Source organism: Coffea arabica, chromosome 2e (genome assembly GCF_036785885.1).
Source record: "Coffea arabica cultivar ET-39 chromosome 2e, Coffea Arabica ET-39 HiFi, whole genome shotgun sequence".
NCBI lineage: Eukaryota > Viridiplantae > Streptophyta > Magnoliopsida > Gentianales > Rubiaceae > Coffea > Coffea arabica.
Window position 1 is genome coordinate 74,023,122 of NC_092313.1, and position 19,041 is coordinate 74,042,162.

At 35.1% G+C, this 19,041-nt stretch overlaps 2 protein-coding genes across 3 annotated transcripts; one reads left to right on the forward strand and one right to left on the reverse strand.

The window, feature by feature from the left end:
• The first annotated feature begins 2,540 nt into the window (after positions 1-2,540).
• LOC113727953 (cytochrome P450 704C1) lies at positions 2,541-6,811 on the forward strand. Of its 2 annotated transcripts, XM_027252378.2 has the most exons (7): positions 2,541-3,022; positions 4,167-4,382; positions 4,455-4,745; positions 4,854-4,909; positions 5,000-5,174; positions 5,836-6,039; positions 6,332-6,811. In XM_027252378.2, the coding sequence occupies exons 1-7, from the start codon at positions 2,708-2,710 to the stop codon at positions 6,518-6,520; spliced, it is 1,446 nt and encodes a 481-aa protein (XP_027108179.1). In that variant the 5' UTR covers positions 2,541-2,707; the 3' UTR covers positions 6,521-6,811. The 2 variants fall into 2 exon arrangements, with proteins under 2 accessions (XP_027108179.1, XP_027108178.1); XM_027252377.2 differs by having other exon boundaries at positions 4,854-5,174.
• Positions 6,812-7,205: 394 nt separating this feature from the next.
• LOC140037084 (uncharacterized) lies at positions 7,206-10,642 on the reverse strand. Its single transcript, XM_072081072.1, has 5 exons — positions 10,396-10,642; positions 10,238-10,305; positions 9,009-9,238; positions 7,693-7,822; positions 7,206-7,605 (listed from the first exon to the last, which is right to left on the reverse strand). The coding sequence occupies exons 1-5, from the start codon at positions 10,535-10,537 to the stop codon at positions 7,468-7,470; spliced, it is 708 nt and encodes a 235-aa protein (XP_071937173.1). The 5' UTR covers positions 10,538-10,642; the 3' UTR covers positions 7,206-7,467.
• Positions 10,643-19,041: the final 8,399 nt, after the last annotated feature.

A 19,041-nucleotide genomic window follows, 5' to 3' on the forward strand; every position in this document is an offset into this window, starting at 1 on the left:
AAACTTTTATTCTTATTTTATTTCTTCAAAACAAAATTTATTTGGAATCTTTTAATAAAATTTTATTATTCCTCAAAGTCTATAAGATATGAAATGAATCTAAAAAATAACATATTATACAAATCATTTTAAAGGCAAATATTGTTCTCAATAACCTTTTGTATTTAAAATTTGTACATAAACTAGATAATTACACTTCGATAAAATTTTATACTTGAAGTTTGGCAGATTTCTAATTAAATTTAGGTTTTATTGATTCTTATAAGAATTAATTATTTTATAATAAATTAGACTAACTAAACATTTACTATGATATCCTTATATTATTTAAGAATGAGTTTTATTCAAAGAGGGGGGGGGTTTGAATTTCAACTGCATGGATAAGGGTTTTTTGGAAATAAAATATTGTGTAGTTTTTTTAAAACTTTTGGTACAATTGAGGGCAACATGTGTTTAAATATATTTACTGAAATGCCCTCATTTTGGTACATTTAAAGTTTTGATTTATGGAGATATTTGGGTATTTCTAGAATATGAAATTATATTGCAACAGTTTTTGTATAGAATACAACTTATATAAGTTTATGTGTTGGTGTAATTATTGAAATAGTGCTATAAATACATTTAATTGAAGTGTGAATTTTGTTGTGCAATTAACACAAATACACTTTGTTAAAACCAACCGTTAGAGGATATTTTTTTGTTTGAAACAACTTATATATGCTCTTGGACGATTTTCAACTGACATCTGTAAAGGTCTTTTGAAAATGGTAAATTTGTAAAAGCATTGATAAAGTAAGGTATACAAGTGTGTGCTGCAATTATAATGCACTAGTATTAGTTCTGTCATATTTGATGACTATTTCTTTCCAGAATGTACTATTATTTGTCCAATGAAAAATTCTCTTTAATCATATGTACCAAACACCCACGCGATATGCAGGCACTTCTTCCCTAGTAGTTTGTTATAGTTTCAAGTATATAAAAAATTATGAGACATAATATTTAAGTATATTTAATGGCCTATCAGTTGCTCAGTAATCCATTGATTCACTTTCTTCGTTAAGTTACTCCCCGGACCGGGTTTAATAATGGGTTTAATAACTATGGCGCTGCCCTACAAAAACTCCTCTCGGAAAAAGAACAAAAGATCAGGTTAAAAAAAAAAAGGCAAATTATCCATTTGGCCTTTGAACTTTTAATTTAGGTAAAATTAAGCCCTCTAACTATTTGTAATCAACTTTTAGCCCTCGAACTTGTAAAATTGGGAACCCGTGGCTCTTTTGACTAGTTTATTCGGTTTTGCAACTGGAAAGCCAAATCACACGAATGGTGGTATGCTTTAAAGAAGGGCATTTTTGTCCGCATCTTCTAAGCAAAAAGTGAATAACTCCATCTTCTTCCCTTTCCCTAATCCAACCAAACAAGCATAGATTTCCAGAGTTCTTAAGCTTCTGTAAATCGAGGATAACTGAGTCCGACTCAGTGCATCGGGTTGAATTCAGTAGTGAGTCTGGGAGACAGGATTCGGATTCCGTAAAAAAGTCCAACTCATTCGTGGGGACGGAGGAATACGTGGCTCCCGAGATTTTAATTGGGAAAGGTCACGATTTCGCGGTGGATTGGTGGTGCTTGCATGAGATGCTCTACGGGATGACGCCATTTAAGGGGTCATTGAAGATAGGGGTGGTAATTTTCGACACGACCTGAAAACACGACATGAATCTAATACGAAATTAATGGGTTTGGGTTGAGATTTCGTGAGTTCGGGTCAGAATCGGGTCGAACATGATGGACCCGAAAAGAAAATGGGTCAACCTGTGGATGACCTGATATAACCCGATAACCCGTTTACGAATTAAAAATAATTTAATAAATATAAAATTATTTTATCTAACTAAACTAAGTTATTCTTTTTTTCCAAAGGCATTAATCACTTAATCCTAAATGAATTTATTTAACTTGTGTGAAATTGAAATTATTATATTTGGACAAATAATGTATTATATTAATTTTACTTTTATACTGTTTTAATTTATTTTATATTTGGTTTGGGATAAAATACTTTTACGGTGTTTTAATTTATTTTAGATTTGGTTTGGGATTATTTATTTAAATTTTTATTACTTGATTATGTAATTAGTCTTGTACGAAATTGATTTTATTAGAAATTACAGTGATAAATTAATAAATTAAAATTAAGTTTCGGATCATTTCGGATCGACCTGCCAACCCGAAATTTTCGGGTTCCTATCAGGTATTCTGACCCGTTTCGGGTTGGCGGGTCAGATTCGAGTCAACGAATTTTCTATTATACCCGAGTCTCAACCCGACCGGCCAACCTGAAATGACCCGATTGCCACCCCACTTGATCACCAATGTTTGCCATAATTTAATGACCTATCAGTTGCTCAGTAATCCATTGATTCACTTTCTTCGTTAAGTTACTCCCCGGACCGGGATTAATAATGGGTTTAATAACTATGGCGCTGCCCTACAAAAACCCCTCTCGGAAAAGAACAAAAGATCGGGTAAAAAAAAAAAAAAAGAACAAAAGAAGCTAAAGAAAATTAATTCGGGGCCTTCGGGCAGCAACTTGCAAGGTGTGTTACTCTTTTCTTTGGCACCCAAAACCCCCAAAACCAATAGCCGTACATTTTGCAGAACAGACGTTGCAGCTTCGCCATTAGTCGGTAACTCAACATCTATGGATTCTAGCTGTTGTTGTCCTGCTTCTGTGGCTGTCGCTTTTCTGTTTCTTGCGACTATTGCTTTTGCTGTTCGTATAATCACTAGCAAAATTCCAGAAAGGCTTGAGAAGAAGAAGAGGAGGCACCATCCAATTGGTGGCACCATGCTCAACCAGCTGATTAATTTCAATAGGTTGCACCATTATATGACTGAGTTGGCTACAAAGTACAAGACTTACAGATTGATCAGCCCTTTTCGTAATGAAGTTTATACTTCTGATCCAGCTAATGTTGAGTATATCCTCAAAACAAACTTTGAAAATTATGGCAAGGTATGTAGCGATAATTCTTGAAACATTCTGCTTAAGTATTCAATTTTGCATGTTTTTCTTGATTAGTTTCGGTGCAGTATTCTTCATTAAATAAAAATTGAATCTTTATAAGTTATGTGAGGTTTAGGGTTTTGAGATAACATTGGCACAGATTCTTCGAAAATGGATTGTCAAATAAGGGCATGCCTAGGTAGAATAGCTAGTTTCAGCATTTTCCTTCTCCTGTAAATTGTTACGTCTGGAAGGAATGATGGCAGCTGGAGTGGTACTGTCAGGAGTTTGTTATGCCACATCAGCCAGGTGGTTGGGTTAGTTACGCCATGTCAGCCATGCTGTTAGTTAGTTAGTAGCCGGAAATGGAAGGCTTGTGCAGGAAGGGAAAGTTTGTGCCGGAAGTCTGTTACGGAAATAGAAAGGTTCCTGAATTGGAAGTCGGTTAGCAAATGTGTATACAAGGAGCTAGGGGGATGGGAGGAAAGACAGTCTGAACATTCTTTTCAATTGTATTCATTTCCATTCTCTTTTCTCATCTCTGCAATAATACTATCTCTCTCTCTCTCTCTCTCGAGTTGTCTTCTCCAATCTGCAACTCCTGTTTGAGAGTATTTCCCTGTGATCTCTACTGTCCTTCGCATCATAAATATGTCCTTGCCCAAGAATGAATTCCGAGTTCCCTGTGGACATGAACATCCAAACCTTGGCAAGAATTTATCAGGCCTCTGGCCTAACCGTGAATAGAGGAGGAGGAAGAAAATTTGAGGAAGCAACTGGCGCTAATATTCCGTAACATGTATGCTCCTTTTTTCTTTATATTCTGCCTTTAAAGGTGGCATCTTTGAGACCAGAATAGGATCTATTTTGGTTTTCCTTTCTCTCAAAGAATATGATTATCTGTACCAATGGTGGACCTGAACTACGTCACTTAAAGGCTGGTTATCTTATGTACCTTCTGCTGGGGCCATAGGTAGACCCTTCTGCTTCTTATGCTTCTCACTTGTAGTGAGTTTTGCATCCCTTCATATTGGCATGCAGATTGTATTTTCTGTTACTAAAAAAAATTTTAAGTCTCATTATATTCTTTCCAGCCTTACTTATATGATAATATTAAAGGGAACTAAAATTTGAAGTGTTTCAAAAAATACAGGGACTGTACAATTATACCATATTGAAGGACCTATTAGGAGATGGCATATTTACAGTTGATGGTGACAAATGGCGGGAACAAAGAAAGATATCAAGCTTTGAATTCTCCACAAGGGTATTGAGGGATTTTAGCAGTGTCATCTTCAGAAGAAATGTGGCAAAGCTAGCAAACATAATCCGTGAAGCTACAAATTCTAATCAAACATTTGACATTCAAGTAAGTGCACCACAAAACTAAACCAGATAAATTTATTTGACTGTACCTTACAACTTGTATTGATTTATGCAGGATCTCTTCATGAAAGCAACATTAGATTCTATATTCAGAGTTGCATTTGGGGTTGAGCTGGACAGCATGTGTGGTTCAAATGAAGAAGGCAAAAAGTTTAGCAATGCATTTGATGATGCAAGTGCTATGAGTCTTAGACGATATGTTGATATCTTTTGGAAGATCAAAAAAGCGCTTAATATTGGAACAGAGGCCAAGTTGAAGGAAAAAATCAGAGTGGTTGATGATTTTGTGTATAAGTTGATTCGTAGTAAGACTGAGCAAATGCACGAATCATCGGATGATTGTTCTGTAAGTATATGGTTCAATGCCTCTGGGGTGTGTTTGTGTGTGGTTTTTCCCCCCTTTTTGTTGGGGTAAAGTTTCCACTTTGTAATGTTATTCTATTTCTTGTGACAGTGGAAAAAGGAGGACATTTTGTCAAGATTCTTGCAAGTGACCGAAACAGATTCAAAGTACTTGAGAGATATAATACTAAATTTCATAATTGCAGGCAAAGACACGACAGCAGCCACTCTTTCCTGGTTTATTTATATGCTTTGCAGGCACCCAGATATACAGGAGAAGGTTGCACGAGAAATAAAAGAAGAAACTAATGGTCGTAAGACGACAGATATTGCAGAATACACTTCCGAATTGAGTGAAGAAGCCCTAGAAAAGATGCACTATCTTCATGCAGCATTGACTGAGACTTTAAGATTGTATCCTGCAGTTCCAGTGGTAATCAATATTTTTCCATATGAAACAGAAGCCACTGTATACTTGCTGACATGTTTATATTTGATGAGTTGTTGACTTCCACACCTATGTTTTGCTTTCTCAACCTCAGAAAAAAAAAGACCAAAAGATAACTTTATCTTCTACATTTTCCTGGTCTTTCTGGTGCCATCTGATTTGGAAGTAGGTTCTCCAATAAATAATTCTTCAATGTATTGAAATCTCTCTTACAACATGTCCTCTAAGTATTACACTGTCCTTTCCTTTATGTTCTGTAGGAAACATGTTCGTGTGATTCATTTGACTGGGACTGGATCTCATTAAAGTTCATCCCTTATTCTAAGATATAGGCATGCCTTGGTATTCTACTATTCGGCTTTTTCTGGATTAAATGATATGTAACATCTGGTTTCTGTACGTAAAACCTCACTCAGCAGGAACAAAGTGGTTCCTAAGCTTTATGACCTCTAGTTCAAGGACCAAGCCCTTGTGGTGTTAAAGTGGTTTCCTATAACATGCTGGTTTCTTTTTCATTAGATATCTCGCATCATCCTAGCTCTTAATATTGTTACTATTCCCCCATATTCTTTTGTTACAGATGGCAATTCAGTCCATAGTTTGAAAGATTTACCAAGTTAGGAACTTTCATCTGTTTTCATGATAGGATGCAAAAATATGCTCGTCAGATGACATACTGCCGGATGGTTTCTCTGTGAAGAAAGGAGACATGGTGGCTTTCCAACCATATGCAATGGGGAGAATGAAATTCATATGGGGTGATGATGCTAAAGAATTTAGACCAGAGAGATGGCTTGACGTGAATGGTTGCTTCCGGCCTGAGAGCCCATTTAAATTTACAGCCTTCCAGGTTAGCCTTGCAGCATGGAACAAATTCTCCTACTGTACATAATGTTTTAAAAGCAGTTATATTTAGGACATTAAGTTCATTTTTGTTTTCTCACAGCCACTGCTTGCAAACATGTATGCTAAAGTTCATTCATGGATTACACGTCTTCTGTAACATATTCCATTTTGTAGACCTCAAATTGGAGCTTCCAGAACATTCAGATGTGAAAACCATTGGCTAGTCATTTTGAACATGAAGTAACAAGCTTATAGTTTACATAGAAAAACTGAAGCAGTTATCTGATCATGAACAGGCGGGCCCACGAATTTGTCTGGGAAAGGAATTTGCTTATAGGCAAATGAAGATCTTTGCTGCTGTTCTATCGCGATTCTTCGTCTTTAAACTGGGTGATGAGAGGAAGGCTGTGAACTATAGGACAATGATTAACCTTCACATTGATGGGGGACTACATGTTCGTGCCTTCCACAGATTAGGCTGCTAGGACAGATATACTTCAGATCGTTAATATTGGAATCGACAAACTCCACTGATATGGCTTCTAGGACCACTATATGTGTGTGTGTGTGTGTGTGTGTCAGATTGTCAATCTTCCGATTGACAAAAACTCCACGTTTGTGCGTCAGAACTATGAAAGCTTGCAAAAGATCTGTTCCCTTTAGATCGCAGGCTTTGCACTACCTGGATGAAAGGGAAAGCTTGAAAGTGGAAATAATTTCAAGTAGTTTGCAAAATACGGACAAATGTTTTATTGGTATAAGATCTGTTTCTACTCCATGACTTGCAAGAAGCATAACACATCTGGTACATCGCAACAGATGGAAATATTGGGGATGGGTGTGAAATATGGTTCGTTCTGGATTTCATGTAGCAGTTAATTCATTCCTGTGCCAATTGTGAACATTGCTGTATCCGGGAGGTTAAGTTCATCATTCTGTAATCTGCTCCTTGAAAAACTAATGTTCCTGAAGACCTCAAAGACTCGCAGGTTTAAAGCCTGAAATTGTGAACCTACCAAGAAAGCCTAACAAAATCTTGTGGTCTCTGTTGCTTTCCCATATTCACTAGATTACAAGAAAAAGACGGTTCTTCTTAAGCTCAGAACTAAAAAATCAAAACAAGGTTGCTTAACTCACTCGTATTTATCCTATAAAAGGTTCAAGACAAAATTTAGTAGAAGTGAAGCATTTTCCTCGCAAAAGAACGCACAGCAAAGAAACAAGCTCACAACTTGTGTGGTATGGCCACTGTACTTGACATGAACGGTTAGGGACCAGACAATGCCTCCCACAAAAAGCCAAACTCGGAAATGTCTTCTGGTAAAGGTGGCCCTAACATGTAAAACATATTTCATCCTTTCACAGGAGGTACAGATAGTTCATACGTGTTTGCTTGCACAGAGAATAAGAGAATTATTAAGTATGCATTGAACTATGAAAGTTCTGACAAAATTGCAGTAGCTGGAAGCTGAACCCCGGGCCTTGATGTCCAGCCTTTGCGTCTCCTGTAGGCCTCAACTGCCTGTATACGCAGTCTTTCTTGTGATGCATCCTGAGTGGTCTTGAATACCTGAACTTACACACATTAGGACTAAATATACCTCGTTGGTGTTACTATGATGTATTAGACTAAGCTAATATCCTTGTCTCACAGTACCTTAGGAACTGCAACAAGCTTTGGGGGAGCTTCGACAACCTCTCCAAATTTTACTTCATCCTGAGCTGGGAAGCCCACATTCTCCTCTTCCCTGATCTTCTTGCGTTTCTTTTTTCTTTCTTCCAAGCGCCTGAAGAAATCAAGACCTTGATTAACTTAGTAGGTAAAAGTTAGGCTTTCATACATATATGTACTCTTCTGTATCATAATATAATACTAATGGATCCATGGGCTAGGAAAATGTGTCAAAGTAGCAAATATTACCAAAATCCTAAAGAAAATGTGGCACCAAATTCGATTCAACCATCCTCCCCCACCAGACCCCTTCTCTCTTTAAACCTAACCTCCAAACTGTTCCATAACACCACCATCCTCACCCGCCATATGTAATCCAACTGCAGGCAAGTTTGTGTTAATGGAAATTTGTTTGTGATTCTCTCTTCTTCTTCTTCTTGTATTTCCTTTTTTTCGGTCCTAAAGAAAATGTAGCACCAAATTCGATTCAATCATCCTCCCCCACCAGATCCTTTCTCTTTTTAAATCTAGCCCCCCAACCATTCCATAACACCACCATCCTCACCCACCATATGCAATCCAACTACAGGTAAGTTAGTGTTCGTGGTAATTTGTTTATGATTCTCTCTTCTTCTTCTTCTTCTTCTTCTATTTTTTTTTTTGGTAACAAATGTTTCTCCACGTGCCTGTGCCTGTGTCTTTTATTCAAACTGTTTGCATGTGTTAGGACTTTAAAGGAGGAAGGAGTAAACATATAATCCAATTCCTTTTCTCCCTTTGTTTAAGGATTATATCACATTAACTATAATATCGGGGGAAGTACAGACCAATTAATAGCCTGCCTTGTATCTTTGTAATTGTTAGGCAAAAGGGGTCACACTGTTTGTTGGAAAAGGGTTATTGTCATTGAGTTCTCAACAAAATGGTTTTTTCTTCATAAATTCTGGAATTCCAGAAGCCAATTTGTGCTATCAACAAACCTGAGTGATTGTAAACTAACTGTAAAAACTAATATAACTGAATCCTCTACCCAAACTAGACAGTAATGGCAATAAAGCATGCCAAGCCAAACCGGTTACCATCTACTCATTACCAGGAAAGTCACATAACCATAAATTATTCGATTCTTTTAAGTGATAAAAAACCACTAAAAGAAAAGAAAAGTAGATAATAAAAAGATTATTCACATGCAGATATCTTTCATATATCATGGAGAAAAGAAAAAGAATAAGATGAACTGCATTAGATTTTGTTGGCACCAAGTACAGACAGTGGTGGATAAAGAATATACAGATACTTACTGTTTCTTGCGCTCTTTCCTTTTGGATCCAGTAACACCCAAGTCCCCTGATGCTTCAAATCGAAGGTCATTGACTTGCTTCCTTTTCCTCCTTTTCTTTTTCATTTCATTCACATGACTCTGAACAGCCTCATCATCAACATCGGGATGTTTTACCACTGAAATCCCATCTTTTTTATCTTTTCTGATCCCAGTAATTTTAGATCCAACTTTATCCTCTGAATCAAGTCTCTGTTAAAATCCACCCATAAAAGTAGAACTCATAATTTAAATTAAGAAACATAAGAAAATCTCCTAGTCATCCAGCACGCATGGAAAATTAATATCTTAAGGCGGTAAACATCAGAGTCTCCACAAAGTAACAAGAATATGTGAATCTTTGGGAGGAGGACACCAGATACAAAAGCCAAATTTACTCATCATTTACATCTTGAAACATGGAAATGGAGAAAACACACATCCAAAGGTGAAGGTTTACCATTCAAATCATGGAAGTACAACACTGAGAAAAAGATTCTCTTCACACAATTTTGCAAGAGTCACACGTAAATATATATCCTGCTATTCTCCCACTTGCTTATCTAAAGTTTGAACAAACATAAAAATCCAAACAAATTCAGCTCATATGCCATCACACTTTTAGGTGCTTTCACAAAGCATCCATTCCTCTTGTTTAGCAGTTACTCAGTTAAAGAAATAGTAGTGCTTGCCCAATGACATACGTATAAGCATGCAGACAAACAAATTAAACCCTGCTTTGGTAGTGGTTCTTAGCCCGGCTAGTTTGCTCAAAGACAATGCATAAATGCAATTTGACTCAAAGTGGAAAAGATCACAGAGATTCAAATTATCCTGAGAAACCAGTTATCAGAATACAAAACATTAGTTTTTTTCTATTCCTTTTCATTGAGTAAACCTGCACCTGACTAACACAGACATATCCACACACACATATACACAGAGTTTCACATAACTGAGGATACCTTGATAATCCAAACAAGTTACACGAATTATCATCAAAATCAAAATCAAGTGGCAGCTGATTTCGGGGCCAAAACAAAACTTAAATACCCCACGCAAGGAACTCGTCTTCTGAATTTGAGAAATGATACATCCTACTCCCATATACACAGGCAAAGGGCAAAAAGGAAAAGAGAAAAAAAAAGAGAAGAAACTACCATAGATTCCATATTATCATGATAAACCACCTCAAATTCAAAAGATACATACCAGCTCTGTATCTCTACTATTTTCTCCTTTATTCTTCTGCGCACCGCTAATTGCTGCCTTTCTACTCTCTAGAAAACAAAGAAAAATATTAAAAGAACAAAATTCTACAATACAAATTTCAGCACACAAGCAAACATTGAAGATAGAAGAATGGTTACCAGCAAAAGACATGATTTTGCGTAGTTTGGCGGGAAGAGCGTCGAGGGAGGAGCGATCAGGTGGGGGTGGAAGTCCAGTTTGGCCGGCTCCATGAGCTGCTCTGTAATTCTTTTCTCTTCTTCTCCTCCCCTTTCCACCCATATCTGGATAAAGCAACTGCCTAAAACCCTAGAGGTCTCTTCGTCTTCTTCACTGGTCACTAACAAATTTTTTCAATTTTTTGCATCGATTTGATACATCGCTTCTCAATGGTTATTTCTTTTTAAGTCCTACGGCTGTACTCTGCTATTTTTTTAATTAGTTTTTCATAGAAAAATATGACGTAGGATCTATGAAACAAAAAATAATTGAAAAATATGTTTACGAAAAATATAAAGAATTTTCCTTATAAAAAAACTAATCTAAAATTTTTTTCTTGAAGTCCTAAACATGTGACATTTTTTTAACAAACGAAATCCGTTTGAATTAACTGTTTTTTAGGGTGTTTTTGAAAAATTTTATTGTAGCAGAATTTTTATAGTATAATTTGGAATATTTTTAAAAAATATTTTGGAATATTTAAGAGTAGAAGAGTTTTTAGAATATATTTTGAAATATTTTTTAAATATAAAAAAAATTTAGACTACTTTTTAGAGTAGCTTGTAGAATACTTTTTAAAAATTTTAATAATATTTAAAAAATTAGTTTCTAAAAAATTTAGCAATCTAAATAGAGCCAGAGTTTGTTTGGGTAGCATATTATTTGGGGTAATTTTTTCAAACAAAATATTATAACAATTTTTTGGTGCGATGTATGTAAAATAAATATGTGATTGAAAACTGTATTTATGTTATAAGAAAATAAATTTGTGCAAATAATCCACTATCCAAACCTTTTTTTGGTAAAAAAAAGAATACAGTGAAGATAAATATTATATATAATGACAGTGCATATAGTAGTGGACAAGAACCTTGAATATGTCTAATATATTTAAAAAATTAATGCTCAAATTAAAATTAAAATTAAATGGCACACATTCATTATACAAATTTAATTTTTTTTAATAGGGGAGTTGTGTGATCTAAAAAATGGTGAGAGAAATGGAGATTAAAATCTTGAAAGAACACTGTTCAATTAATTAATTAATACTGCGGAGTTGTAGAAAAGTTTTCCAATATTTCAAATACCCATTTCCAAATGCGTTTGAAAAGGATACTTTTGTTGTTTTTGTAGGCTGATGATGCAAATTCCAACACAACCCTTTAATTCTTTTTCCTCACCCCTAAAACAATGGGTAAGAAATAAGTACAATATATTTTAGGGATAATTTCAGATACCTCCCCTTAGGTTTCTGACAGTTTCACTCCCCTCCCCTGTGGTTTCAAAAATACCACAAACCTCCCCTAAAACTAAATAGGCAATGTCAAAATAGACCCAATTTAAAAATACAAACAATAAAAAATCAGTAGCTGGAGAGAGAAACAAGTGTGTGCCACAAACGCCCTCATTATCTTGCATTAATGAGCTAATCTCATGTGAAGAAAAAACAGGGAATTTAAGAACAATAAAACTTGAGGGGGTGTAAGTGAGACCAATGCATTCATTAAGGTTTGAACGTCAATAGTGAACAAAATGGAAGGCAACGGCTCTTTCTAGCAGTCAGTTCTAATGTCCATATGCAACGCCCAGTTCAGAAGGCTATTTATGAGAGTAAGGGACTGCTTGTTTTACAGATTGAAATCGGAAATGGAAATGGAATCATAGACTCCGGTTTTGGAATTAAACTTTTCATTCCAATATCTAACTTAGTTCACATATTGGAATTAGCGTCATTCCAATTCCTGATACTTGGTTTGATGAGTGTTTCGGAATTAAATGTAATTAAATTTCAAATTTACCCCTGATATAACAATTCTTCTAAAATAAAAGAATTACACATACGACAAATTAACATCTCCATAATTGTAACTACAATAGTTATTAACTTTTTGATAAAACATAAGAAAATCATAAACCATAAAAAAAATTAATACCAAAAAATAAATATAGTGGCTGCATTAACAAGGAGTAAATTCCCAAAAAGAAGGAGTTTTTAAACTAACTTCTCAAAGGGTGACGATTTTTGAATCTCTTTCCACAGGGTGAAAAATACATCCAAGGAATGCATTCTTCCAAATAAAAACGCAACTTTCAAATACGTTATTTTAATTTTCATAAATTTGTTTAAATATGAAAAATTGGTGAAATAGCGCATAATATACCAACTTTTTATGAGAAATTGACAGGTTTTGTAGTATGTTTTGTATCAGCTCTTTATGGGAGACATGCTAGCTCTCTATGGGAAAAATTGGTTAAATAGCGCTCAAAGGAAAACTATTATGCTTTGTATTTAACATAAATTAAATATGTGAAAGTTAAAAATAAAAAAAGAAATTGCTCATAACATACCAGCTCTTTATGGGAAACTGGCAGGTTTTATAGTATGTTTTGTACCAACTCTTTATGGGAAACATACCAGCTCTTTATGGAAAAAATTGGTTAAATAGTGCCCAAAGGAAAACTAATATGTTTTGTATTTAACATAAATTAAATATGTGAAAGTTAAAAAAAAAAAAAAGAAATTGCCTATAACATACCAGCTCTTTATGAGAAACTGGCAGGTTTTGTATTTAATGCGCTATTTAATCAATTTTTCATATTTAAACAAATTTACGAAAATTAAAATAACGTATTTGAAAATTGCATTCATATTTAAACAAATTTACGAAAATTAAAATAACGTATTTGAAAATTGCATTCATATTTAAACAAATTTACGAAGGCCCTTTTCTATATTGGTTGTTAGGACTCTAATTTTTCGTTAATTACATTAATTGTGTTTATAACTAATTTAACTAAATTTTTCCAGATAATCACGAAATATGAGCAAACTTGTGAGGGTATTTAAGTCTTTGTGGCACCAATGATGTAAGAAATGGGACCTCACAATCTGACAAGGGAGGTTTGTGGTATTTCTGAAACCACAGGGGAGGGGAGTGAAACTGTCAGAAACCTCAGGGGAGGTATCTGAAATTATCCCTATATTTTAAGTTACTTTTCATATTCTTTTTTAGATTCTGTCAAAGTCATTTTTGTATTACCTTGTTTGGATTGTGATTTTTTATAGAAAATTTTTTACATTTTTCGTAAACACATTTTTCATTTATCTTTTTATTTCATATACATTAAATTGTTACAGTACATTTTTCTATAAAAACTTCTTAAAAAAGCAATCCAAACGAAAATTCTGTGATCTCATTTTAACTAAAAGTTTAGTTTAAGTTCATAGTATTTCATTGACCTTTTTTCTTTTCTTTTTTTTCTTTCTATAAGTCTAGTTTTGGGTGTTTTTGTCCCTAAATAATAAAACAAGGATAAGAAAAGCAAAATAAACACCAAGTAAACGACCTTGTAAAGTTAAGCACACTGCACACATAAACATAGGCCTTAATCCCTGTTTTGATTGGCCATTATTTGCAAAAAAAAAAAAAAAAAATTTATTTGCTTGTTTCACAAGTATCATTTTTTATCCTATTTTTTATTTCACATGCACTACATAACCAAAAAAGAAAAAAAATTACGGTAATCATTTAAAAAATTCAAAATAATCTTGTATCCAAATACAAGCTAATTATTAGAGCTTCTCTCTCTTACATGAGAGCTCCTTTCTCTATCTTGGAGAGTGTACATTTCTCTCTTTCATGAGAGTTCTAAAAATTCAAACACAAAATTCAAAAACACAAAAGGCCCAAGCTCTAAACTTCAGTGAAGATATATTCAATGCTCTGAAGAGATTAAATCAAGGAAGGTAATGGGAATTAAAAGCTATTGTGGTAGTTTATTGATCATTCAGTAAAAAGACGAAGCTCTGTACTTAATCATATGCTGATGACAGGTAAATTTGAAGCTAAAATTCTGCACCTTTGTTTGTTTCTTTAGTATGATGGTTAGGTAGCTGTAGTGTTCTATTTCCTTAAGTGTTGTACATTGTGCTATGTGTCTTGTTGTTTCTTTGTGTTTAGCAGCATAGTGTCAGTTTCTTCTTGATTTTCTACTATAATACTCTATAGTTAGCTAGTCACCATTTAGAGGAAGTGTGTGTTAAACTTTTGTAGACACTATGGAGAATGAACTGGTAGGAATAATACAAAAATTTGCTCTTTCGAGCAGAGAGTTGGGGAGAGACAAATTTGGATTTGGATTTAGGAGACACTGGCTCAAGAATAAAGGTTGGGAAGAATAATGAGGAAAAAAATAGTTAACCATGTGGGTGTCAAAATTTTTGTTACTACAGCCTGGGACTACTCTAGGGAGATAAAGATAGTGGAACTAGGGCCTAATTTGTTCCAGTTCAGTATGCCAAAGGAAGAAGACATAGTTAGAATCTTAAATGGAGGACCATGGATCATAGATAGTCAAATTCTGGTGTTGAAAGAATGGGAAGAGGGAATAGAAGAAGACAATTCAGCATTTAACATAGCTCTACTATGGGTACAAGTTTGGTACCTGCCAATTCACTGGGTATCTAGAGAGGTTGGAACAAAAATTGGGACTGTGTTCAATAAGGTAAAAGAGGTTATCATCCCATAAAGTGGAGGAAAAGAAGGAAGACACATTAAGCTGTTGGTAATGGAAGATATATCACAACCCTTAATGGGGGAATCGATAGTGAAACTCAATGGTGTGATCAAATAGATTAGGTTCAAGTATGAATGGTGCCCAGATTTTTGCTATAAGTGTGATGTTGTTGGATACAGTGAAAGAAACTGCAAAACAGTAATGACAATGGAGAGAGGACAACAAGAGAATCAGTATGGCTCTTGGATAAGAGTTAGAGGAGAGAGAGTGTCACCTCAAAAGTCCTCAACAACAAGCATGTATAACAAAGACAAGGTACTTTAGGGTTTCAAGGATAGAAAATTAGTGCCTTAAGGGTCTTTGGAGGAAGAGAGACAAAGGGTCTTTGGAGGAAGAGAGAGGTAGATAATGAAAAATCTGATAGATGATGCTAGTGCAATAGAGAAAAAGGCAATTATTGCAACAAATGTTAAAGAGAGGATTGGAAAGGAGCGGGAGAAAGGAAAGTTGAAGCAGTCATTGGTGGGGAATGAAAAGGCTCCTATAGATAACCCCACTCAGAGAACTAGTCAGAATGATGTTAGTAGTGATCAATACTCTAGAAGGAGTCTCATATAGGAAGGAATGTATGAATTGAAAATTAGAAACAATGTTACAGAAAGAGAAGACACTGAAGGAAAGTAGGAAAATAAGTAAAATCATGGGAGGCAAAGTGGTCAAAATAGGAATGGGAAGGGTCAAAAGGAAGAGGAAGGTGAAAAACAGAATGAGGAGAGGGACCAAATAATGATCGATGAGGGAGGCTCTGGAAGAATAAGGATGGCTGCAATGAGAAAAGAAAGGAGAATGAGCAAACAGATTAAATCGCCAGCAAAAAAAAAAAAAAAAGAGTCATTGAAGGAATTGAATGGGAACTACAACAAATAGAAAGTGCAAGGGAAAAGAAAATTCAACTTAAGGGATAAAGATATGATGGAGGTAGAAGTAAAGGATCAAAATCAGAAAAGAATAAAGTTAATGACAATAAGACAGAAGGGGTCAATAGGGAAGAGGGGGTGAAGGCCAGTCCAATCTGGTCTTCAACACCAATATAAGAACACTAGTGTGGAATTGTCAAGGTGGAGGAAATCACTTGACAATTTCCCAACTGAAGGAGGTTAACAACCCTCTCTCCCCCAACATAATCTTTTTGAGTGAAACAAAAAACAAGACTGCTTTCATGAAAAAGGTGAAAAGAAGAATGAAGTTTGATGAGTGCTTTGTTGTGGATGCTGTTGGAAAATTAGGTGGTATGGTATTAATGTGGAACAATGATGTCAAAATATTGGAGATAAATCAGTCAGCTCTAACCATTGAAGCACATGTGGTCGATACAGAAACACAACTGGATTAGTGGTTTATAGGAATCTATGCAAGTTGTCAAGGCCAAATTAAAAGGAACCAATTGAGAGCCACTAATAAGAGAAAAGTATTATGGGGAAGTAGATGGATTATAACAGGTGATTTTAATGACATTACATCTAATGAAGAGAAATATGGAGGTAAGGCAAGAGAGGATTGGAGCTTTGGGAATTTTAGAAGTTTCATTGATGAGAATAAACTCTTAGACATAGGATTTGAAGATAATCCCTGGATCTGGTGTAATAACTGGAAAAATAAGGGAGAAGTGAGGCAAAGATTATATAGAACTCTATGTAGTTTAAACTAGTTCCAGTCCTTTGACAGAGTTAAATGTTACCATGTGAAAAACTATGGTTCAAATCACAGCATGCTAATGATTGACAATAGCCCTCAGAATAGGAGATCTTTCTTTGATAAGAGATGGATGCAACATGAAGATATATACCAAGTCATTAGAAATGCATAAGACGTTATGGTGGATGGATCAAAGATATTCAGGATAACCAAGAAAATTACAAACTATACAATAGCTTTCTTAAAATGGAACAGCAATTTCCAAAATAACTCAAGGAAGAAGATCAATGTAATCAAACATCAAATAGAGAACTTGGAAAAAACAAATACGGTAGACAAGAAAAAATAAATAAAGGAACTGAAATCCCAACTGAAGAAAGCTAAAAAAAATAAGATGCAATTGGCTTAAGGAGGGGCATAAAAATACACAATACTTTCATGCTTGCGTCAAAGAGAAAAGGAAAAGGAACATAATTTAGAATCTGCAAAGAGAGGATGGTTCTTAGACAAAAGAGGAAGAGGAGGTAAGAAGTGAGGTAGCAACCTATTATGACCAACTCTTTGACAATCCTGGAGTAGAATGTCTAGATGAAGTTTTGGATGGTACACCACACACCATTTCCAACCAAATGAATGAGTGTCGACTAGGAGAGTAGATGAAGAGGAAATCAGGATAACAGTTTTTTCAATGAATCCTAACAAATCTCCAGGTATAGATGGGATAAGTCCTTTATATTTTCAAAAATTTTGGTACCTCACTGTAATCCCAAGGAGGATATAATCCCAGCTATCCAAACTTTCTTCCATACTGGACTGATACTCAAATCTTTGAACCACACTGTAATCTCCCTAATCCCCAAAGTGGACAATCCCGCCAATTTGAAGCACTATAGACCAATAAGTCTCTGTAGAGCCCTATACAAAATTATCTTTAAAATTCTCTCCAACAGACTCAAAAAAGTCCTGAATGAATGTATCAGTGGAAACCAAGCTGTTTTTGTCTTTGGTAGACAGATTTTAGATAATGTTATTATCTCCCATGAATTTTTGAACTATTTAAAGAATAAAAGACAAGGGGAACATGAGTTTTTTGCTTTGAAATTAGATATGTCAAAAGCATATAACAGAGTGGAGTAGAAGTTCTGGGAAGAGATTATGAGAAGAATGACATTTTGTGAAATGTGGATCAAATGGATAATGAGTTGTGTTTCAAGAGTTAGTTACTCTTTCTATATCAATGGAGATCTCAAAGGCTATGTAACACCTAAGAGAGGAATCAGACAAGGATATCCTTTATTTTCCTATTTATTTTTGTTGTGTTCTGAAGGCTTCATTATCCTATTGAGGAAAGCATAAAAGGAAAAGAGAATAACCGGGATGAGGATATGTAGACAAGGGCGATCAATAACTCATCTATTTTTTGCAGACAACACCCTAATATTTAGCAAAGCAGACAAAAAAGAAGTAGAAAAGCTGAAGCAGATTTTGAAAGTGTATGAAGAAAGCCAAGAGCAAGTGATTATCATGGAAAAACCCTCAGTGTTCTTTAGCAAAAATGCACCACAACAACCACAGGAGAGAATAAGTTCACAACTTGGAAATGTTTAAATAGTGACTCAAGGGAAATATCTGAAATTACCAATAGTCATTACAAGGACAAAACAGCAAGTCTTTGGCTTCATAAAAGACAACTATGAGAAAAGGATGAAACAGTGAAAGAATAAACTTCTCAGCATTACTGGGAAAGAAGTTCTACTTAAAGTAGTGGCCATGGCACTGCCTACTTAGACAATATCCTGCTTCAAGTTCTTAATAGGGCCATGTAAAGAACTAAGTATCATGATGTCCAATTTCTAGTGAGGAGAGGAGAATGGGAGGAAAAAGATCCACTGGTATTCTTAGAAGATAATGACACAACAAAAGAAAAGAGAGGGGGACTAGAATTTAGGGACCTGCAAAGTTTCAATAGAGCAATACTGGAAAAACAAGTTTAGAGGATGGCCACAAACCCTAATTCTCTAGTATCTAAGGTACTAAAGGCCAAATACTACCCCTATGAGTCAATCTTCATATGCAAAATCAAGCAGAACTCTTCTTAGATCTGGAAAAGTTTGATGGAAGTTAGGGACACAGTAGAAAATGGAACCTTTAGAAAAATTAAAAATGGCAAGAGGACAAAAATATGGGAGGACAAGTGGATACCAAGTGATACTCAAGGAGCACCAACATCAGCTAAGCCACAGGATTGCACTATCAATAATGTGGAACAGCTGATCCAAGGTTACAGATGGAAAATGCCCCTTGTATTTAAGCTTTTCAACGATGAGGAAGCCGAGGGAATCCTGAGGATATCC

What these genes read in the sequence shown, in the direction of transcription:
- LOC113727953 (XM_027252377.2), top strand. Translation starts at nt 2,708, where the DNA reads ATGGATTCTAGCTGTTGTTGTCCTGCTTCTGTGGCTGTCGCTTTTCTG. An exon ending in ATCAAACATTTGACATTCAA is followed by an intron (nt 4,383 to 4,454) that starts GTAAGTGCACCA and finishes TGATTTATGCAG; the next exon opens with GATCTCTTCATGAAAGCAAC. An exon ending in TGTATCCTGCAGTTCCAGTG is followed by an intron (nt 5,175 to 5,835) that starts GTAATCAATATT and finishes TTTTCATGATAG; the next exon opens with GATGCAAAAATATGCTCGTC.
- LOC140037084 (XM_072081072.1), bottom strand. Translation starts at nt 10,537, where the DNA reads ATGGGTGGAAAGGGGAGGAGAAGAAGAGAAAAGAATTACAGAGCAGCT. An exon ending in ATAGTAGAGATACAGAGCTG is followed by an intron (nt 9,239 to 10,237) that starts GTATGTATCTTT and finishes GGATTTTAACAG; the next exon opens with AGACTTGATTCAGAGGATAA. An exon ending in AGGAAAGAGCGCAAGAAACA is followed by an intron (nt 7,823 to 9,008) that starts GTAAGTATCTGT and finishes TGATTTCTTCAG; the next exon opens with GCGCTTGGAAGAAAGAAAAA.